At 46.4% G+C, this 23698-nt stretch overlaps 1 protein-coding gene across 1 annotated transcript; it reads left to right on the top strand.

Moving 5' to 3' along the window:
* Positions 1-8501: 8501 nt before the first annotated feature.
* On the top strand, positions 8502-23050 carry KIF22 (kinesin family member 22). Its single transcript, XM_006877903.1, has 14 exons — positions 8502-8559; positions 10829-11024; positions 14571-14698; positions 14792-14946; positions 15282-15491; positions 15571-15801; positions 15935-16088; positions 16197-16329; positions 20308-20476; positions 21134-21302; positions 21898-21965; positions 22543-22755; positions 22851-22910; positions 23003-23050. Exons 1-14 carry the CDS (start codon positions 8502-8504, stop codon positions 23048-23050), a joined length of 1992 nt encoding a protein of 663 aa, XP_006877965.1.
* Positions 23051-23698: the final 648 nt, after the last annotated feature.

The following is a 23698-nucleotide window of genomic DNA, read 5'->3' as shown; positions in this document are numbered from 1 at the left end:
CTATCGTATATCGTTGCATTGCCATGGTTACAATCCCCTCCATGCATCATCAACCAACCAAAGGGTATACTCTACAAACCTGCCCTTCTTCCCCACCCCACCCCCACGTCAGCACACAGCCCCTCTCCCTCTCTGTGTCTAAAGTCCCCAACAGCAACATCTCTCCTTGTCATCATCTCGGCCTCCATCTCAGGCATCACTGGTTCTCTGGGTAGGGTCTCGCTCTCCACTCTTCTCCCTTCATGGTCCCAGGGACCTCCGCTCCTGGACTGCAAAGTTAATCACTCCCCTCCTTGCTACAAAATGTTTACCTTTACATTTCCAACCCTCATAATCAGTCCTGATAACAATTATTCACTATTGTATCACAAGAGACCTAGCTGCATTTCCTTTCATCAGCCCCGCCTAGACAGATTGTTCTTGTTATAGCCAAACAGACTGCCGAGGTTTTTTTGTGTGTTTTTTCCTGCTGGTCTTTCTTTCAAGTATCTCCTGTTCCTCTAGCGCATCCGGGATGGTTTGTATGTCCTTTCAAGTGGGAATGTCCCACCACAGAAGGTTCTGGATGGGGCTCAGGATTCCACCTAAGGTCCTAGACACTACAAAGGTTCTTCAAGAAGCCTATTTCACTGAGCAAATTCTAGAACCCCTTTCAGGTATTCCAATCAGTTATCAGCTAAAGACTGGCTTACAAGCTTTCTGTAATCATGTTTCCCGATATTCCTTTCTATCCCACTCAAGTGTCTATTTTACAATAGTAGGCAAGAGAAACCAATATCCATAATACAGTCAAGCATCTTAACATTATTTCCCCTCTTTTACACCCATTCAGACTCATAGTGTTGAATCCATGTCTCCTCATCAGTAATGCTTTTTTAAAGAAGATTTTACCTTTCTTGGAGTATCGGTCAAAATTTCCTTTGCAGTTGTCCAGACACTTCCATTTATATTCTTCCATGAGTTGTCTCGGCACCCATTTCACACAAACTTTTAGAAACCTAAGTCTGTCGTGGATGATTTCATAGGCAGATCCATGGCTGATTAGCAAATGATTTGCCACATAGTCCACTGTCACTCTTCTGTTCAACAGAATTATTTCACGTGCATGCTCAGCGTCGTCATTAGCCATGGACATGAATGGGTATTTTCATATAACCGGAGTGCACATAATTTTTGACTCATTTTTGTATTTTGAGTGCCTTCCAACCTGAGGGGCTCATCTTCCAGCGATATATCTGGTAATCTATGGTGCTCTTCATCATGTTTCAATATTCAATGTTCTGGTGCTGTCTGACAGTGTTCCTTTACTATTCACAAGGTTTTCAGTGACTAAATATTTGGAAGAAGTCAGTCTCTCCTTCTTCCTTGTCTGTCTTAGTCTGGAAGCTCAGTTGAAACCTGTCCACCATGGGTAACCCTTCTGGCATTTAAAAAAAATGGTGGCATAGCACCCAGAACCACAGCAACACATAAGTCACCACAGTATGACAGACAGATGAGTGGTGGTGACTTGCTGGTAACTCCATGGAAAATACAGCTGGCAAATGCATCCATGTGGGCAACTCTTGTTGCCTGGAACTGCCACAATCACATATTTAATGACACTTGGGACCGACCATGTAGAGATTTGGGTTCACAAATAAGAGGACAGGACCCAGCTGTGGCTGGGCTATTCGGTGCAAGTTACTGCTGTGCAAATTGATAATGTGGAAAAAGCCTCTCTGTGTGCTGAATCTCTGGAATTGGAGAATGGCTGCGTGCCCACGAAGTTCTGTGATACTATTCTAAGATGGACACCATGTAAAGAGAACTCTCTGGTGGTTTTACTACTTGGCAATTTTCTTGCCCCAAGATGGTGTCATAGCTACTGAGCAAGAAGTGTAGGTCCTTACAGTGCACACTGCCCATGTCTTAAACACCACACACGGAGCAATTAGTCTCCTGACAAAGGAGGTGACCCAGACTCAGGTTTCTTACTGCCACCCAAGGTGGAGTCTGTGCCCTCCTGCACCCTGAAAGCTGTTTTTATATTGACTCTTTCCACAATATTAACTTAGTTTAAAGGAACTTGCAATATGAAGCTCAATCTATTGAAACCTTATACTCGGGTGTTTTGCAGCTTTATCATTACTCTTCAACGTAACATAGTATTCCATTGTGTGTATGTACCAAAGTTTGTTTAACCATTCTTCTGTTGATGGGCATTTAAGCTGTGTCCATCTTTTTGCTATTGTGACGAGTGCTGCAATGAAGGTGAGTGTGCATATTCACATCACAGCTCTCATCTCTTAAGGATATATACCAAAGTGAGGGGTTGCTAGGTCATATAGTAGTTCCATTTTCAACTTTTTTGAGAAAGCGTCATACCATTTTCCACAGTGGTTGCACCATTTCGAAGTCCCAACAGGCATAGACTGTCCACACCCTCACCAGCATTTATTGTTTTGGGTTGTTGTTTTTATTTTTAAAAAACTTTGTTATCAATGATGGGGTATGATGCTATCCCATTGTTGTTTTGATATTTGCCTTTCTAATGGGTAATGATTGTGAGCATTTCTTCATGTATTTTTTGGCCACCTGAATGTCTTCTTTAATGAAGTGTCTGTTCATGTCCTCTGCCCATTTTTAATTGGAATATATGTTTTCTTGTTAATGAAGTGGTCTATAAATTTTAGAGAGTAGTCTTTTGTCTGACATGCCATTGCCAAAATTTTTTCCCAGTCTGTGTGTACTCATGTTACTCTTTTGGTGAAATCTTTTAATGCACATGTGTTTAATTTTTAGGAGGTCCTAACCATCTATTTTGTCTTCTGATGATTGTATGCTTTCAGTCATGCTTGATAGTGTATTTATGATATTTATCAGCACCCCTAAAGGAGCTCTGGTAGCATAGTGATTATGAATTAGGCTGCGAACTGCAAGGTCAGAAGTTAGAAACTACCAGCTGTTCTGCGGGAGAAAGATGAGGCTTTCTGCTCCCATAAAGATTTACAGCCTCGGAAACGCTGTACAAGGTTGCTATGAGTCGGAACCCACTCCACAGCACATAAACACCACCAGCACCCTTAAATTTGTTTCTTTTTTATTGATAATCTTTATAGTTTTAGCTTTTACATTTAGGTCTTTAATCCACATTGAGTTCATTTTTGTATATGGTGTGAGATATGGGTCTTGTTTAATGCTTCTGCAAATAGATTTCCAGTTTTGCCAACATCATTTGTTGAAGGGACTATCTCTTCCCCATTTAATGTGTATTGGCCCTTTGTCAAAGGTCAACTGACCATAAGTAGATGTATTTACTTCTGGATTCTCAATTCTGTTCCATTGATCTATGTGTCTTTCATTGTACTAGGAACAGGCTGTTTTGACCACTGTGGAAGCATAGTAAGTTTTGAGATTTGGAAGTGAAAGAGCCTCTACTTGGTTCTTCCTTTTTAGTAATGCTTTACTTATTCAAAGTCTCTTTCCTTTCCATACAAAGTTAGTGATTAGTTTTTCCATCTCTTAAAGAATGATGTTGGAATCTGGAATATAGATCTGGAATCTATAGATTGTTTTGGGTCGTGTTGACATTTTCACAATATTGTCATGGATAGGAAGACCCCCAACTAGATGGATGGGCCAAGTAGTAGCATCGATTGACTCAAGCATGGCAACAATAGTGAGGTTGGCCTAGGATTGGGCAGTGTTTTGTTCTGCTGTGCATAAGGTTGCTATGGGCAACAACAACATCCATGAACATATTCTTCTATGTTTGTAAGTACCCTTTGATTTCTTCTAGTAGTGTTTTGTAGTTTTCTTTGTATATGTCTTTTGTTTCTCTGGTTAGATTTACTCAGAGGTCTTGGGCTCACTGTGGTCCAGAATTCTACACAACTGAACAAACTTTAAAGCACAACTGACTGACACAGCTGAATTGCAAAGTTCCACAACTCACAGCAATTCACACTCTGGCAACCTCTGAGACAAGAAACAATGAAAAGCGCAGATCATCACCAGTGATTTATAAGCCAGTTTCCAGATAGTCTTTTCCTTATCTGTTGTTGTTAAGTGCTGTCGAGTCGGCTCCGACCCATAGCGACCCTGAGGCTGTAAATCTTTACGGGAGCAGAAAGCCTCATCTTTCGAACTACTGACCTTGCGATTCACAGCCCAATTCGTAACCATTACGCTACCAGAGCTCCTTATTTGTAAAAACCACTATTTTGCCACTTATTTTAGGAAACTTTTGAATCAATCTAGAAAGTGTCTCCAATCACTATCTGCTTGGTTCGTACCAAAATTTCTAACTACAGGTATTTGGAGGGAAAAGTCAGTATTTATGCAAATCTACATCTCCAACAACTGTTTGTCTGCCAGTTTGTTGTAGTGTGGTGGCTTGTGTGTTGCTACACAATATCAGCAGAGTCACTCATGATGGACAGGTTTCACTGGAGCTTGCAGACTAAGGCAGAGTAGGAAGAAAGAGAGATGGATCATTTCAGAGTGGTTAGGCACTGAAAACCTTATGAATAGCAGTAGAACACTGTCAGATAGAGTGCCGGAAGATGAGCCAATCAGGTTAGAAGACACTCAAAATACAAGTGGGGAAGAGCTGCCTCTTCAATGTAGAGTTGTCCATAATGACCTGAAAGAAGCAACATGTTTTGGACCTTCATTTGCTGATGGGGCACAACTCAAAATGAGGAGAAACCGCTGCAAGCATCCATTAGTGATTGGGACATTAAATGTACGAAATACGAATCTAGTAAAATGGGAAGAGGTCAAAACTGAAATGGAATTCATAAATATCCGTATCCAAGGTATTAATAAGCTGAAATGGACTGGCATCGGCCATTTTGAATCTGACAATCATATGGATTACTATGCCAGGAACATCAAATTAAAGAGGAAATGGTGTCACATTCATCATCAAAAAAAAATATATATATATATTCCAAGATCTTTCTTGAAGTACAGTGTAGTTTGTGATAGGATAATATTCATACATATACAAGGAACAAGTTCTGGTGTCACACTGTAGGATAAGTACTGGACTGCTAACTATAAGGTTGGCAGTTCAAACCCACCAGGTGCTCCTTGGAAACCCTATACAGGGTCCTTCCTTATGAGTTGGAACTGGCTCAACAGCACTTAACAGCAACAACAAAAATTGTTAATACCATTATTATTCAATTATTCAACTATTAAAGCCAGTGATAATGAAATTGAAGAATTCTACCAACTCCTTCAGTCTGACCATCACTTTTATGTCGGTTTGTCTTATTGTGGTGGCCTGTGTGCTGCTGTGATTCTGGAAGCTATGCCACCGGAATTATAAATCCCAGCAGGGTCACCCATGGTGGACAGGTTTCAGCAGAGCTTCCAGACTAAGACAGACTAGGAAGAGGGAGAGGCGGACTACTTCAGAATGTTTAGCCATTGAAAACCTGGTGAACAGCAGTGGAACACTGTTGGATAGACTAGAATACTGAATATTGGAACACAATGCACAGCACCAGAATATTGTCAGATATAGTGCCAAATTGAAATCTTTCAACAAACTGGAGGTATTCAATCAACTATGCCAAAAAATTTGGAAGACAGCTACCTCGCCAACGGCTTGAAAAGATCCATGTTTGTGCGCATTCCAAATAGAACCGACCTAGTGGAATGCAGATAGAATCAGACAATATCATTAATATAGCACACAAGTAAGATTATGCTAAAGGTAATTTTAAAAACATCTGCAACAGTACATTGACAAGGAACTGCCAGAGGTTCAAGCCAGATTCAAATGAAAATGTGGAACATGGGATATTATTGCTGACATCAGGTGAATCGAGGCTGAAAGCCGAGAACAAAAGAAAGATGTTTGCCTTTGCTTTTATTGACTATGCAAATGCTTTCAACTGTGTGTGGATCATGACAAGCTATGGATAACATTGCAAATAATGGGTCTTCCAGAACTCTTAATTGTGCTCAGGTAGTCTTTGGAGCAGAACAAAGGGATACTGAAGGCTTTATAATCAGAAAAGGTGCATGTCAGGGCTTTCACCATATTACTCAATGTGTGGAGTCCTGGTGTGGCGCTGTGACTGCAAAGCTGTTTGAACTGCAAGGACGGCGGTTCAAGCTCACCAGCTGCTCCTCAGAAACCCTATACAGGGTCACTATGAGTCCACAATTCGATCTGTATGCTGAACAAATAAACTGAGAAACTGGATTATATGAAGAATATAGTATCAGGATTGGAGGAAGACTCATTAACAACCCACAATATTCGGATGACACAACCTTGCTTGCTGAAAGCAAAGAGAAGTTAAAATACTTACTGATGAAGGTCAAAGACCACAACCTTCAGTATGGATTGCACCTCAATGTAAAGAAAACAAAAATCCACACCACTAGACTGAAAAATAACATCAGGATAAATGAAGAAAAGATTGAGGTTGTCAAAGACTTCATTTTGCTTAGATCCACAATCAGCACTCACGGAAGCAGCAGTCAAGAAATCAAGTGATGTATTGCGTTAGACAAATCTGCTGCACTAGACCTGTGTGAACTGTTCAAGAGCAATAAGATATCATTTGAGGACTAAGATGAGCCTGGTCCAAGCCATGGTATTTTCAATTGCCTCATATGCATGTGAAAGTTGGAAACTGAATAATGAAGAACAGAGAGGAACCGATGCATTTGAATTATGATGTTGGAGATGAATTCTGAAAGCAACATGGACTACCAGAAGAACAAATCTTTGTTAGAAGTCCACCAGGATGCTCCTTAGAAAGGAGGATGGCAAGACTTTTCTCTCATACTTTGTACATATTATCAGGAGGGATCAATTCCTGGAGAAGGACGTCATACTTAACAACAAACTGGTGGAGGTTATGTGCCGTGGAGTCGGTTCCGACTCATAGTACAGAGTTTCTGAGGCTGTAAATCCGGACCAAGAAGCAGTTGTTCAAACAGAACATGGGAACACTGAATGTTTTAAAATTGGGAAAGGTGTGCGACAAGGTTATGTTCTTTCACCATACTTATTCAACCTGTATGCTGAGCAAATAATCCTACCTTTTTAGTATTGGAAGAAAACGTGATATCAGAATTGGAGAAAGACTCATTAACAACCTGCGATATGCAGATGATACAACCTTGCTTGCTGAAAGTGAAGAGGACTTGAAACATTTACTGATGAAGATAAAAGAGCCTTCTGTATGGATTGCATCTCAATGTCAAGAAAACAAAAATCCTCACCACTGGACCAATAAACAACATTCTTACCAACGGAGAAAAGATTGAAGTTGTCAAGGAATTCATTCTTCTTGGATCAACTATCAACATTCGTGGAAGCAACAGTCAAGAGATCAGACGACGACGTATTGCATTAGGCAAATCTGCTGCACAAGAACTTTTTAAAGTGTTGAAGAGCAAAGATGTCAGTTTGAGGACTAAGGTGCACCTGACCCAAGCCATGGTATTTTCAATAGCCTCATATGGATGCGAAAGCTGGACAGTGAATAAGGAAGATCATAGAAGAATTGATGCCTTTGAGTTGTGGTGTTGGAGGAGAATACTAAAAGTGTCATAGACTGCCAAAAGAACCAATAGATCTGTTTTGGAAAAGTGCAGCCAGAGTGCTCCTTGGAGGCTAAGATGGCTAAACTTCGTCTCTCATACTTTGGACATATTGTCAGGAGGGAACAGTCGCTGGAGAAGGATATCATGCTTGGTAAGATGGAGGGTCGGAGAAAGAGAGGAAGACCCCCAATGAGATGGATCGGCCAGATGGCATCATTGATGGACTCAAGTGTGGCAGTGGTAGTGAGGTTGGCCCAGGATGGGACATTGTTTCGTTCTGCCGTGCATGGGGTCGCTATGAGCGGGTTCCGACGCGATGGCACCTGACAACAACAAATCTTTACGGGAGCAGAAAGCCTCATCTTTCTCCCGAGGAACAGCTAGTAGTTTCTAACTGCTGACCTTGAGGTTAACCACTACGTTACCAGAGCTTAAAATGAAGAGTAGGCGAAAAAGAAGACTCCCAGTGAGATGGATTGGCACTGTGGCAGCAATAATGGGTTCAAATATAACAATTGTGAGGATGGCGTAGAACCATGCCACGTTTCTTTCTGCTGTGCATTAGTTCGCTGGGAAGCGCCTCCAAGGCAACTAACAACCTAAACCGCCTCCAAAGCGATCAACTTGAAGGTTAAAGGCAGCAAGTTCAGGGGAGCGCTCAGCAGCACCCCCTACGGTCACAGTGGTCAACGCCAGGCACCTGGATTGACGCCAGAGCGCATGACCCGACGTCAACGGCTGGGAGACCTAGGGGGAGCACGCATGCGTCCTCCGCCAGGGGAAAATTTATTGTAATACCGGAGTTGAGCCCTAGAAGGCGGTATAGTCTCAGGTCAGAAGCAGGAGTTTCCGGAGACAAGTAATTGTGACTGGTGGATCCTAGAGCAGGGCGGGGTCTCGAGAAATTCGAATCGGAAAGGCGGGCCAGAGGAGCGGGTGGAATGGATGCTGGGATCCCCGCTCAGCGGAGACGGCGCGAGATGGCGGCGGCTACTTCGGGTACCGGAGCCCGGTCTGGGTTGGGGGGAGAACCAAAACCTGGAGCTTTACCAGGTAATGCGTCGGAGTCTATTACGGGATCAGCGAGTTGGCAGCTGGAATGGCGCAAGGGCGGAATCGGAGGGAGGGTGACAGTTTGGGGATCCGGAAATGGTTAGCCCCCGGTGTTCTTTTTGTTTTCGGCGCTCCACTTGGGTCAGTAGAACCAGTTTGATACCAGGCTCCGACACAAGCCCTTCGTTTGAACCCTTGTGCACTTTTCCTTTCTGAACTTGGGTTTCATCGTTTGTAAAATGGAGACAATAATCTCCTGAGATAAGCGAGCGAAAAGTGGCTACTACTCTAACCATAGGACAAACTGAAAGGAACTGGATGCGTGTTCTGGGGAAAGGATTCTGTGTAAGATGTGATGCTTAACTGCAGAGAGGCTCCTGAGGTGCAGGGGGCAGGCTGAGAATCAGGGGGACCCGCTGCGGGGTGAGTTGACATTAGTGACAAAGATTAAGGTGTGCTGAGACCACAGAAAAGGGAAGTAATGCCTCCAGCCATGAGAGTGAATGCTATTCAAGTGTTGGGAGAACGGAAGTATTTTTTTGTTTACTTGTGCCTTGCTCCCCCGATTATGAATTTTGGTTAGTGGCTCCAGTGGACACCATAGTTATTTATTGTTAGGCCCTGTGGGGAAATAAAGATATTTAGTAGAAGGTCTAATGTGTTTTGAGCTCTTACCATGTACCAAAGTAAGCACTTTGCAGTGATCATTTAATTGCCACACAGTGCTACCAGTTGGTTACTATTGTCCCTGGTTGTCCGTAAAGAAACTAAAGCATAAGTAGGTTAAATAGCTTGACCAAAGTTAAAACAGCTAATAAATAAAGAGCCTCTACTCTTAACCATAAGGAGCTCTGGTAGCGTAGTGGTTACGAATCGGGCTGCGAACCTTAAGGTCAGCGGTTCGAAACTACCAGCTGCTCCGCGGGAGACAGATGAGGCTTTCTACTCCCGTAAAGATTTATACCCTCGGAAACCCTGTACAGGGTCGCTATGGGTCGGACCCGACTCGATGGCACTTAACAACAACAACAACACTCTTAACCATGTAGCGTAGTGGTTACGAATCCGGCTGTGAACCACAAGATCAGCAGTTCGAAACTACCAGCTGTTCTGCAGGAGAAAGATGAGGTTTTCTGCTCCGGTAAAGATTTATAGCCTCAGAAACCCTGTACAGGGTCGCTAGGAGTTGGAACCGACTCCACAGCACATAACAACAAACAACTATTAACCATGATGCCCAAGCACATGCCATTTGGTCTATCTGAGCACATCCTCCTCTCCTCAAAGATTCAGCATCCATTATGCTTGGCACATAGCTTTTGTTAGGCGCTGTCGAGTTGATTCTAACCTACATCCGTTGCTATGCTTGAACCCATTGTCTCATCCACTGTGTCAACCCATCCTATTTTCTCTGACACTCAACTTTGCCAAGCCAGCTATCCTTCACCAGGGACTGATCCCTCCTGATTACATATCCAAAGCACATGAGCTGAAGTCTGCCATCCTCCCTTCTAAGGAGCATTCTGGCTATAGCCAAGACTTAGGCAGTCCAAGGTATATTCAGTATCCTTCACTGACACCATAATTCAGAGGCATCAGTTCTTTTGCTCTTCTTATTCATTCCATAAGTATAGGGGTTAAGACTTACAACATCTTTTGTGGGGCACAGTGCAGTCCATAACAGAGATCGTTAGGAACTCCACTGATGGTGGGGAAGAGGTGAGCTGTAGGAGGTATTGAGATACCTGTGGTAAGTGGCAGAGCTTGGATTTGAACCTAGGCTGCCATACCTTAAATAATGTTCTTTCCAATTATATGCTGGTCATTGGTTGGCATTTTGCTTGTGACTTTTAACCCCAAGGCCCAGCCCATTTAGCAGACAAGGAAATAAGGACTAAACTTCCACCGTACTCTGCATAAGAGTGTGTGTTTGATTCCTGTATCTCGTCCATCCGGCCCTTGCCTGCTCATCCTCCCTAACAGGACACACACACACACAGTTCTGGTTCACCAGTTCTTCAAAGGAGCCACATTTCCACGCCCCTAGGCATCTCCCCGGAGTACTTGGCAAGCGCCTATTCATCCTTCAGAATACAGCTAAGTCAGGCATTTCTTCCTCCCAAGACTCCCTACTCTTACTTCTCAGCAAAGCTAGTCCCTGCTTTCTTTTGCCACCACCATACTTCATAGCTAATCCTCATCTTCTCTCCTCCAGGAGCTGGCCGCTGGCCGCTAAGCAAGGTCAGAGCCAGCCGGCGCCCACCTCCAGCTCGAGTAAGGGTGGCTGTGCGTCTGAGGCCATTTGTGGATGAGACAGCTGGAGCAAATGACACTCCCTGTGTCCAAGGCCTGGATAGCTGCTCTCTGGAGATTGCCAACTGGAGGAACCACCAGGAGACGCTCAAATACCAGTAGGATTCAAGCCATTCTTCCCCCATCATTTCCCTGTCCTAGGCCTGCTTACAGTGTTACTTGTTGCAGAAGGGTGTGGCCTCGGTATCTGGCCTCTTCCAGCTTCACAAGGGGGAAGGAGGAGAATCACCAGCCCAAGGCCACATCCTGAGGCAGAGGGCAGACGTGTGTCCATCCCCCAAGCTGCTTAACCCTATTCTGATATCAGCCAGCTCTCCCATGGCACTCTATTCCTCTGCTGGGTTTGATAATCCATTGCAGCGGCCACACCAAACTCCTAAATTATATTCAGGATGATGGAGGCTATTAGGGCAATTCAGGACCAGAAACAACTCAGGATACTCCAGTTCTCGGACCAGGAGCGCCTTTTCTCGGCCTTACCATAGCATGGACTCTCTCTTGTCCTCAGCCACGCAGCCCCTTGGCTTCTGCCCTGCTTGGACAGGTGTCACAATGCTCCTCTAGCACTGTTGATAAACACCCAAAGGACACTGTCAACTTCACTCGCTCAATGGGCCAGGAAGCCTCCCACTCTATTTCTAGCTCTGCTACTTCTCCATTCAGGGATCTCAGGGTCCAAAGGATGTGCTCCACTAGTGAGTCTTCTTTCTTGATGGTTGTGAGATTTCCCACTTCCTCCTTCTTAGGTTGCTCGTTTTAAACCTAGAGGAGTGGCAAAACTGACCAATCCCGAGTCTGAGTTTCATACACCTTGTTTGCATGGTTCCATACAGTCATTTGGTGGGAGTTACACAAAAGTTGGCTAGAAAATGCCCTACACCTCATTTGACCAGACAGTGTCTGAGACATGCCTTCCCAGGATCCTTGATCCTCCTTAGCAGAGATTTGTCCTCCATCACTTTCATTTGTCCACTCAGGAAATACTCGAGGCTGCCCACTGTGCCAGGTATACTGTAGGATCCTGTGGGGAGAGGCTGGAAGCTGAATCAGACCCATTCTTACTCGGAGTCTTATGAGGGAGACAGGTATCCAGGGAAGAAGCAGCAGCACAGAAGAGCAGGAGAGTCCCAGACGAGATCTATGGGAGTGCAGGAAGCGTTGGGGGCATCACAGATGAACCACTCAACCCAAGCTGCTGCTGAGTGGCGTCAAAAAAGACTACCCTGTTTGGGAACTCACATGACAGCTACTTTAAAATCCAAATTCTGTAGCCTGTCGCGATAGGTATAAAAATGACAGTGCTGTGTCGTCTGACCTCACACTTCATGAGGAGAGAAAGAGCAACAACCTAAAGCTGATTCCAAGAAGTACAAGTCAAATATGCCTCCTCTCCCTGAGTTTTTCACCAATTCTGACACCATCTTTCCCGCCTACAATACTATTTATCTGCTGGGTTCAAGAATTTATCACAGAACTCACCAGACAATATTCACGATTATGGAGTTTACTTAAGAAGTAATAAAAATCATGGTCAGGAATGACTCAGAATGCAGTTCTTCATTTAGAACAGCTTTTCTGCCTTGCCTGCAAGCAGGTCCCCTCTCCGTTGGCCCCTGGGCCCCTTGATCTGGCCTCCTCACTTCTTGGTCAAATGTTACATGTTACTAAGTTCTTTAGCTCAACTGATAAGCCCCCAAATGTACCCCACTCCACCAGGAAGCCTCCTGCCCAAAATTCTGTGGGTATACAAGCTTAGCTCTATTGACAAGTACCCAGAGGCACCCTAATCTGCCAGGAAGCCTCTTGTCCAAAGCCTCTCAGCTCTCTTATTTTGTGGGTTGGCACACCCACTGTAACGGCCTTGCCCTCCCATCATGCACCGGTCTTCTGGTTCTGCTGCAGCCATTTCTCTGCCACTATCTCACACCTTCTCCAGTGTTACAGCTCTCTCTGTTTCCTGAATCTAGAATGTTCTCAGCACAGGGACCCCCAGATCCCTTTGCTCCCACTCCTGGATCTTCTTTCTTCTTAAGATAATGAGTTTCACCCCTTACCACCTCTGGGATAGCTCATTTTAAGCCCAGTGGGATGGCAAAATTGGCCAATCCCCTTATTAGAATGTCATGCACCTTATTAGAAAACTGTCCAGACCGCTGGTGGGTCACAAGCACTTCATTTGCATAGCCCCACCTTACCATTTGGTTGCCATAATTAGACCGCAGCTGGAAAAGCCATATAAAAAAAAGGAAAATGCACTGGCCTCAATACGCTGGCTGCCGTTGCCGAATCAGTTCCAACTCATAGTGACCCTGTATAGGGTTTCCTAGGCCGTAAGTTTGTATGGGAGCAGAAAGCCTCATCTATCTCCTGCAGGGCCCCTGATAGGCTTGAACTGCTGACCTTGTGGTTAGCAGCCCACCACGTAACCCACTACACTACCAGGATTCAATAGGCTAGGGAATGGCAAACTGGCCTGCAAGTTAAATTTGACCAGCAGTCTGGTTTTATAAAGACTTACTGGAACATAGCCACATTCATTTATTTCACATGACTACTTGCCAACTAAGGAGCCTCTGGTAGCATAGTGGTTACGAATCAGACTGCTAATCTCCTGGTCAGCAGTTTGAAACCACCAGCTGTTACGTGGGAGAAAGATGAGGGTTTCTGCTCCCATGAAGATTTATAGCTTTGGAAACCCTATACAGGGTTGCTGTGAGTCAGAACTGACTCCACAGCACATAGCAACAACAACTTGCCAACTACAAAGGCAGAGCTCAGGATTTGTGACAGGAACCAGATGACCCATAAAGTCTGCAGTCTTTATTAGCTGACTCCTATTTTAGGCCCTTGGCAATTTGGCTTCAGTTTCTTTCCAGCCTCAGTCCTCCCGGCACATGCTATATTCCACCTTCCCTCAAACCCCTGCTGCTAAGCCCCAGTGTCATCAGCAGACTTCAATGACTAGGTTACAGCTGGGTTGAATCGCATCAAAAGCAGCATCCTCAATTTACCACCTCATCATGCACAAATACTACTGTTAGATGAAGATGAGGCTTTGCTCCATAAAGATTTACAGCCTCTGAAACTGTACACAGGGTCGCTATGAGTCGGAACCAACTCGATGGCATCCAACCACCACCACCACCATCACTGTGTATACATACTGCAGTGTAGAAAAGGTTGGCAAGCCCTGCCCTTTAACACCATTGTCTTGCCTATGTGTTTGCTATTCTTTATACCTGGGATTGGTTTCTTTTCCTTCTCACTGGTAAAATCTTCCTCTTAAGGCTCAGTTTACCTAACATGAATTATGTAGTGGGTGCAAGGCTGAGCCCATTATATGCATTTAGCTATCCCAAATCTTCCTTTCCTTCAAGCAGAGTCAATTACTCCTTCTAATGTGTTCTCATCTTTGCTTACTAGATCATACAGTATAAATATCTATTCCACCAGATTGCAGAACTCTCAAGAAGCTCTGTATCCCTAACACCAAAAGAGACTGGAGCAGAGCAGGTGTTCAGTGGGCATTTTCCAAGGTCTTTGTGCAAAGAGAGCAATGGAGACCTTGCTTTTGAATTCAAGGCCTCTAGGACTGGGTGAGAATGGAACCCTCTGCTCATTCCCTTCTTTAATGCTGCCTGCAGATTTGATGCTTTCTATGGGGAGAGGAGCTCCCAGCAAGACATCTATGCCGGTTCAGTGCAGCCCATTCTAAGGCACTTGCTGGATGGACAGAATGCTAGTGTGCTAGCCTATGGACCTACAGGGGCAGGTAAGGGAGCAGTTGGAACAGCTGTGCATTAGAAAAGACTAGGGAAGGCAGTTTATGAGATAAAACCTCACTTTCCATCCACTCTCTCCCCAGGGAAGACACACACAATGCTGGGCAGCCCAGAGCAGCCGGGGGTGATCCCCCGGGCTCTCATGGATCTCTTACAGCTCACTAGGGAGGAGGGTGCTGAGGGCCGGGCCTGGGCCCTCTCCGTCACTATGTCCTACTTAGAAATCTACCAGGAAAAGGTAAGATCTCACTCTGCTAGGGGAGGGAAGAAGTAAAGGGTCAAAGTTGGGCCCACTTCTAGAATATGAGGCTGTAATCCAGCAAGGAGGGAAGACGAGACCTGGCAAGACAGAGGCTGGGTTGCAGGTAGTACAGCTCTTGAGATTCCAACAGAGAAAAGATTGGTCCCAGGAAATCAGCGGTTAGTTCATGTGGTGCTAGAGGATAAACACTGGACCAATAACCTCAAGGTTGGTGGTTCAAACCCACTAACCACTCCCTGGGAACTTTATATAAGGTTGCTATAAGTTGGAACTGACTCCACAACACTAACAACAACTCACTGCTCAAACAGGTCCTAGACCTCTTAGACCCTGCATCAGGTGACCTGGTCATCCGAGAAGACTGTCGGGGAAACATCCTGATTCCAGGCCTCACACAGAAGCCCATAACTAGCTTTGCTGATTTTGAGCGGTACTTCCTGCCAGCCAGTCGAAATCGGACTGTAGGCGCCACCCGGCTCAACCAGCGTTCCTCCCGCAGCCATGCTGTGCTTCTGGTCAAGGTGAGGCTCATCAACAGGTGAGGACTTGGGAAGCCCCTGGTGCCTGAGCTAAGCCGAGGTCCCTCACTCTTACCTTCAGGTCGATCAACGCGAACGGTTAGCTCCGTTTCGCCAGCGGGAGGGAAAGCTCTACCTGATTGACTTGGCTGGCTCCGAGGACAACCGGCGCACGGGTAACAAGGGCCTGCGGCTTAAGGAGAGTGGAGCTATCAATACCTCCCTCTTTGTGCTGGGCAAGGTGGTTGACGCGCTGAACCTGGGCCTCCCTCGTGTACCTTACCGGGACAGCAAGCTCACTCGCCTGCTGCAGGTCAGGCCCCCATCTTAGGCCTAAAAGGGATGGAAAAGGAGCTTCCTGGACCTGCTGGGGTGTTGGGGAAGCAGTCAAGGAATGGCCAGGCTTGGCTCTCACCCACCCACCCTGCCCAATCCCCATCCCTCAGGACTCCCTGGGTGGCTCAGCCCACAGCATCCTCATCGCCAACATTGCCCCCGAGAGACGCTTCTACCTTGACACAGTCACTGCTCTTAACTTCGCTGCCAGGTCCAAGGAGGTGATCAACCGGCCCTTTACTAATGAAAGCTTGCAGCCTCATGGTGAGCAGGCGTGGAGGCAGGAGTGGACTGGCCAGCTCTGGACGGTTGGGGGGTTGGCTGAGGCCACCAAGCATCAGCACAGAGATTGACACCCCCTTCTTCCCCTAGTTTTGGCACCTGTCACACTGTCTCAGAAAGAACTGCTAGGCTCAGAGGCAAAGCGAGCCCGAGGGCCTGAAGACGACGAAATGGGAAGCCCTGAGCCCCTTGCACCTCCAAACTCTGCCTCCCAGAAACTCAGGTGAGTAGAAAGAGGGGGACTCAGGTGTGTGTTACCTTCCCTATCATGTCTGGGGTAGGTGTAGAGCAGCAGTAGATTTAGCCCAGTGGAGCTTTGACCATAGATGGCTGTAAACTTGTTCTCGTCCATGAAATTCACCCAAAACCTTACTCTCATGAACTCACTAAAGTGCTAAGATTACTGCTGCCTGGGGACCTGAGGAGGTCGCCTCCTTGGGCTCTTAGCTCCCTCCCTTCCCATTTTCTACCCCCTTTAGGTCATCAGCAGAATTTCACAATTGGGGGCAGCTATTTCAGAGACTAGAACTGCTGCTTGTTCAGGGAGTAATCGGAGTCAGATCTTTCAGGTGGAAAGGATGTGAACCAATCAAAGTAAACAGGGAGACAGATGTCTGGCTGAGACCCCTCAGTCTGGGTGGTCAGCCTCTCTGTGACTCTCCAAGGAGCCAGTTGCTATCCTAACATCACCGTTTCTACCTTTAGTCCAGACAAAATCTCAAACACAAGCCTTCCTCCCCACCTCTGCTAGCCTCACTTCATGACCCAGTATGCATAGTATTCAATGGACTGGTTTCCCAAGTCCAACCATGTGACCTTCCTTGACTCTAGGGAGCCAACTGCAGTTCCAACTTTGCTCTGTGACCCCTGTTGTTGTTGTTAAGTGCCTTTGGGTCACTTCCAACTCACAACAACCCTATATTAGAATTTCCAAGGAGCAGCTGGTGGGTTTGAACCACCAACTTTGTGGTTCACAGTTCACAGTTCAGTGCTGATCCGACAGCACCCCTAGCTCAAGTAAAGGCTCTCTAAACTGTCTGGGTCCTAAGACTACTGAACAGAGGTGACTTGGTCACACCCTGTCCTAGTAGGGCTGGATGTACAAAAGGTGGCATGGAGAAAGGAAGATGTCTGTTGTCATCTCTTGCAGGCCAAATCTGACATCTCCCACAGCACTCTACTCTGCTAGACTCAGTAGTAACTCATTGCAGTGGGCACACACAACTTGCACACCCACCTCAGCATTATGGGGTTTATTAGGGAAGTTAAGAGGTTACAAAGCAGGGTTAGAGATGCTCAAGGTGTGCTTCTTTGGTCAGGCTAGCCTCTTCTCAGCCATACCTGCAGGCAGGCGTCTCTCTGGTCCTTGGCCTCTGCCCTTCTCCAGCAGTGTCCGAAGCTGTTTTAGCACTGCTGATAAATGTCCAAAAGATACTTCACTCACTAAGCCTCAGTCCGAAGGTGCTCAGCTCTAGCTCCATGTGTCAGCAAACCCAGCTCCCCAACGAAGTACCTAGAGCAGGGGTGGGGAACGTCTGGCCCACGACAGCCACAGTTCCAGCCATCATATTAGGGCTGAGTTAATTAAACGTTTGACAAAATACAGCAGGCAAATTTTTAAGTTAATAATTTTGTATGGCCCGTGAATGCTGTTATAAATTTTGGCAGAAAATAGGTTCCCCACCAGTGGCCTAGAGGCACCCCGCTCCACAAACGAGCCTCCTGCCCAAAGGCGCTCAGCTTTCCTTGCCCTGTGGGCTGGGAAGATGGCTGCTCTGATGCTTTTGCTCTTGGTTCTGCTGCTCCTTCAGTGCCACAGCTTTCTGTCCCTGGGTCACGGAGGTTCAGCGCTCAGGGATCTGGAGATCCAGAGGAGGTACTCCACTTCTGGCTCTTTTTTTAACTTTTTAATTGTGAATTGAGTGAAGGTTTACAAAACATCAGTTTTTCATTCAATAAATCATATTTTGCGTCATCTCAGTGATTGCAGTTTCCTTAATGTAACATCATTATCCCATTTCTTTCTGTGTTTTCTGTTTGTGGGTAAACGCCCTTTTGACCTCAAATGGTTGACCATTCCGTGGTAAGTATGCTTCACTAGTGTTGCTGTTCCTCTGGTGGTGGTTATGTGCCGTGGAATCGTAGATCTTTACGGGAGTAGAAAGTCTCATCTCTCTCCTGCGGAACAGTTGGTAGTTTCAAACTGCTGACCCTGCGGTTCGCAGCCCGATTCGTAACCACTACGCTACCAGAGCTCCTTGCTGTCCCTCTAGTAGACCTAGCTATGGCTTGGCTAAACATTGAGCTATGAGGATGAGTTTAGTTCCAACCCTGAAGGGCCATAGTTTTAGGATTCCACCAGTTGCTGTCTGACCAGTAAGCTTGGTGTTTTTTATAATTTTGAGTTTTGGTCTACCTTTTCTCCCACTTTTTCCAGGCTCTTCCAAAGTGATCCCTTCTTAAAGTAGTTGGTCATGGCAGCTGGGCACTGTGTGGTTCTTCTGGTCTCAGTGTCTTAGAGACTGATGTTCATGTGGTTTAGTGGGCCATTGGACTATTTCCAGGTGTCTGTCTTCAATTTTCATCAGTCTTCTTTCCTCTGGACAGGAAGAGACTACTAGTTATACTTTAGATGGCTGCTCATGAGACTCTTCTTCCTTGATGGTACTGAGATCTGCTGCTGAGATGGCTCATTTTATACCTGTATTAGAGTTCCAAGTTTTTACAAGCACAATTAACCCTATTAACACTTATTCACAATGGAATCATAGAATCCTATCAGTATCTTCTCCAACCTTCTCTTACCCAGACCCATCAGGAAAAAAAGTTATTGGATGAAAGTCATAAAAACTATGGGTAGAAGAGCCATATGAAGCAACTCACTGCACTGCAGGAGCTATCGATCATACTTGAGGAAGAAATCCGCACATAACAAAACTGCTGACTCGCTCATGACCCCTCTTTTAATCTTGTCTCTCCCAAGCCATCTGTCAGCAGTCCCCTTTCCCATGTGCAAAAACTCAAAGAAATGTTTTTACTGTGTGAATAGGCAAGCTCGCTGGCAGACAGGAACTCTGGGGAAAGGAAGGCTCTGAGATGAGCCACTTTAAGCCTAGACAGACCTTGGCATCCCCTACTTTTCCAAAGGGGAACTAAGATGTGGACATGATGGTACAGACTGCAGTGAGGAATCCCTGCTTGTTCTGATAGAGCCAAAAGAAATCAAATGACTTCCAGCATTCATCCACATATTTTCTGATGCTGCTCCCAGGCACTTACACATGAAGAATAGGACAGTCCCTGCCCTTGAGTTGCTCACAGTGTAGCAAGGAAGACACACAGTCAGTCGGTTGGGTATCCTGGCAAAGGTGGCATCGACTGACTTTGAAAGATAATTGAGATCAGGTGTGAGGTAAAAGAAATTCTAGGCATAAAGAACAAATGCTAGGCATGGCTGTATGCATGTGAAAGTTGGACAGTGTATATGGAAGACCATAGAAGAATTGATGCATTTGAATTTTGGTGTTGGAGAAGAATAGTGAAAGTACCATGGACTACCTGAAGAACAAACAGATCTAAGGAGCCAGAATGCTCCTTAGGAGTGAGGATGATAAGACATCATCTCTCATAATTGGGACATGTTGTCAGTTGGGATCAGTCTCTGGAGAAGGGCTGCATGTTTGGAAAAGTGAAGGGTCAGCTTCCAAAAGAGGAGGACCTTTAAGGAGATGGATTGACACAATGGCAGCAACAATGGGCTCAAACAACAATTGTGAGGAGGACACAGAACTAGGCAGTGTTTCATTCTGTTGTGCATAGGGTTGAAACTGACTTGACAGCACTTAACAACAAAACCCAGCTTGGCTGAAATTAGAACTCTGCTTGAACAGGCCTCCAGTCCTTGCTGTTTCCTAATGATGGTTCGCTTACTTCCCTTGTTAGACTATGCCTCCAGCACAGGACAGTGTCTTAGATACTTTATACCTGATACTCTATTCTTTAAATGCTTATTCTCATCTGATCTGGCATCCCTGGGACCTTACTAGGACATTATTCAGTGATTATTCAGCTGAAGACACTACACCTAGAAATGTTGGACGACTTGCTCAGTAAGTTAGCCTCAGAGTTCTGGACCCAGGGATAAACCAAGTTAAGGCATGATAAGACGGTAAGTGAGAGTTACCTCGTTTTGTCTGCTCAGCCCTCTGCAGAAGCTAAGCAGCATGGACCCTGCTATGCTGGAGCGCCTCCTAAGCTTGGACCGTCTACTGGGCTCCCAGGGAAGCCAGGGAACCCCTCTGCTGAGCACCCCACGGAGAGAGCGAATGGTGCTCATGAAGACAGTGGAGGAAAAAGTCTTGGAGATTGAGGTAAGTGTTGGGAAGGTGGACTGGACCTTGTGAAGCAATTCTAGAAGAACATGTAGACTAGACTATAGATCCAATTTACACCCAACACTGGATCTTTCAGCCTTAGCAGGTGTAAACTTTGGAAGATGATTGAGATCAGAGGTGAGGCAGTGAGAGAGAAAATTCCAGGTAGTAAAAACAAATGTCAGATATTGTCATTTCCTAAAACCCAACTCAGATTTTAGAGGAGTTTGAACAGCCCTTCCCATCAACCTTTCACAAACCACTTGTTCTATTTCTGGTCATCGTTGATCATTGTTGTTGGTATTAAATGCCTTGGAATCAGTTTTGACTCATAGCAACCCTGTATAGGGTTTCTGACACTTGTTTTTTTACTGTTTTGTGGGTGCAGAAGGTCTCATCTTTTTCCTACAAAGCAGCTGGTGGGCTTGAACTATCAACCTTATGGTTTGCTGTCCAGTGTTGCTTCTGTGGAGCTACGCACTCCCCTCCCTGATCATTAGAAAACCCTTAGCTATCTTATGCCCCAGCTGTCTCCTGGTACTGTCTGTCACAGCCCTGCCTTCTGAGACTTCAGGTCCCTCACAGTCATCACTGTCTCTGAGGCTTCCCTGAAGCTGAGTCTGGGTCACATCTCTCCTTGGTCCTCTCCAACAGAGGCTTAAGGTGAAGCAGAAAGAACTGGAGGCCAAGGTGCTGGCCCAGGAGGCTGTGGAGCCAAAGGAAAAGGAAAATTGCTCTCCCACAATACTCCGACCCCTCTCCCACCGCAGTATCTCAGTGGCTAAGCCCCTGAAAAAGGCTGTGGTGTTGCCCCTACAACTGCGTAAGTATGGCTTGGGGCCAGAAGGGCCCAGATAATCAGAATCCCCAAAGGAAGGAAGTGTTAGGAATATCATCTCAACAGACTGTCACTCGTGTCCTCCCACACATGCCAGCCTCGAGGATCTGGAGCAGAGCTGGCTGGGTGCTTGGCCCTTGGGTGTTTATAGATATAGACCGACAGATGCATAATTGATTGTAATGCAAGACCAATTTGGAATACTGTCAAATACAGGTATGATAAAGGACACGTGAAGACAGCAGAAGAGGTTAACTCAGGGTAGAGGAGTGCTCGTTAGATGCCACAGAGTCAGTTCCAACTCAATGCATAACATATACAACTCATGCACAACAGAACAAAACACTGCCCAGTTCTGTGCCAGCTTCATAACTTAGGTTTGAGCCCATTGTTGCTGCCACTGTGTCAGTCCATCCCATTTGGGGTTTTCTTTTTTGCTGACCCTCAATTTTTCAAGCATGATGTCCAACTCCAGGTTCTGGTAGGAGGGAAGCTAGGGAACCAGAAATGAACCAGGTGGTTTCCAGAGAGAGTGAAAGGGGCCTCTGCTCTGACTCCGGTTTCTAATCCCTGCTTTCAGTGAAGGAGCAGGCAGCATCCCCAATTGCTGAGGTCCATATCCTGAAGAAGAGAGGCCGGAAGAGGAAGGTGAGTGTAGTTGGAGGGTTAGAACCACCAGCTCTAATAAGGGATAGTGAGCTCCAGTGGGTAAGAACACTAGCCTTGGAATTATAAGACCTGGCAGACACCAGCTATTTACAAAGCTTACAGTTTGCTTGTCCTCTGAATGCAGTGATGGTACCTCACAGGTCGTGTAAGGTGACATGCAATGCTATGGATGTGTTTTGCACATGGTGGGTGTCTATCACCTTTGAATTTCCTTTTTCCTGATGGCTCTTAACTCCCAGCCAGTAGCGATTTACTAGGTCCCATGTAAAGGAAAGCATAGTCCTTCCTTTAACCCATGGGAGTGGATGGGCTGCAGATTGACCTTAGTCTGTGGTTTACATTCACTAACTAGTTTGAGCCTCACAACTATGAAATAGTTACTAGTCTTGTCATTTTATCCTGGAAACATGTTTTTTTGTAAATACCCTTGACTGGAGGAAAAAGGGGAGGGGTGGGGGCACAGCCCTAACTGTCAACTGGCTCCAAGAAAGTTCCCAGAGCAGCGCTGCCTTGGGCTGGGCTACTATTTCTCTCTCACCTCTCCGGAACCTCATAGCTGGAGTCCCTGTGTGCCTCCGAGCCTGAGGAGAAAGCTGAGGACTGTTGGGAGCCACAGATCAGCCCAGAGCTACTGGCCCATGGGCGCCAAAAAATCTTGGACCTGCTGAACAAAGGCTCAGCCCGGGATCTACGCAGCCTGCAGCGCATTGGACAAAAGAAAGCCCAACTCATTGTGGGCTGGAGGGAGCTCCATGGTCCCTTTAGTCAGGTAGGGGCTCAAGGAGGGCAGTACTGGACTCCATTCGGAGAGGGCAGGGAAAGTCTGGTGCATACGGACTTTCGCCACCACTGCTCTCCCACCAGGTGGAGGACTTGGAACGGGTGGAGGGCATATCTGGAAAACAGGTGGAGTCATTCCTAAAGGTGAGGCCACTCCTCTCCCTCCTTTCCATGGACCGGACCCAACCTACATGCCAACTGTGCCTTCCCTCTCCCCCCCCTCCCATGTCTTGCAGGCAAACATCGTGGGTCTAGCTGCGGGCCATCGCTGTGGCCCCTCCTGACTGCCATCTCCTCTTCTACCTGTTTTGTTTTATCTTTGTGTCTACGTGTTGTGTAAATACAGTTTTTATTCCAGTGCTTCTGTCTGATTCTTGGGACTGGGGGGATTGGAGGGTCATATATGGGAAAGATCGCACTAGGGATCCATCTGGAGCTCCACTGTTGAACTTATTTGGTCGCCATCTTTCCAAGAACGGAGCCCAAGAAATAGTAAATAAACCCCTGAAATGAGGTACAGGGACGGTGGCCGAAAGGAATCAAAAAGCTTAAGAGAAAGTTCGCGGAGGGCGACCGTTAGGCGGGTGCGCGCTTAGGTTTTAGCCCCGCCCTGTCCGTACCCCCGGTGCGCGTACCTCCATTCCCGCGCGGCAGCGGATTTTGTGCGCGTGCGCGTGAAATAACGGCCGCTGGCGGAGGGAAAGGGGGGGGTGGGATCGTTGAAGGGGGAAGAAGAGCTGCCGCCCTGTCTCCCGCGCGCCTACCACCTGCACCATCGTCAGCCAATCAGCGGCCTTCTCAGGGGTCTCGCGCTTAGGGCGACTCGGGCTGCTGGGTGGCTCCCCCGTCCCTCCTCCCGCCAGAGTCCCTCTCAAGCCGGCCCCCCTCCCGCTGGCCGCGCGCGCTCCCGCGCTCGCGCCCGCTCCAGCCTC

This window comes from Chrysochloris asiatica, unplaced genomic scaffold (assembly GCF_000296735.1).
Source record: "Chrysochloris asiatica unplaced genomic scaffold, ChrAsi1.0 scaffold00666, whole genome shotgun sequence".
NCBI classification, from domain to species: domain Eukaryota; kingdom Metazoa; phylum Chordata; class Mammalia; order Afrosoricida; family Chrysochloridae; genus Chrysochloris; species Chrysochloris asiatica.
Note: the sequence above shows the minus strand (reverse complement) of the source record. Positions and strands in the feature narration are given on the sequence as shown.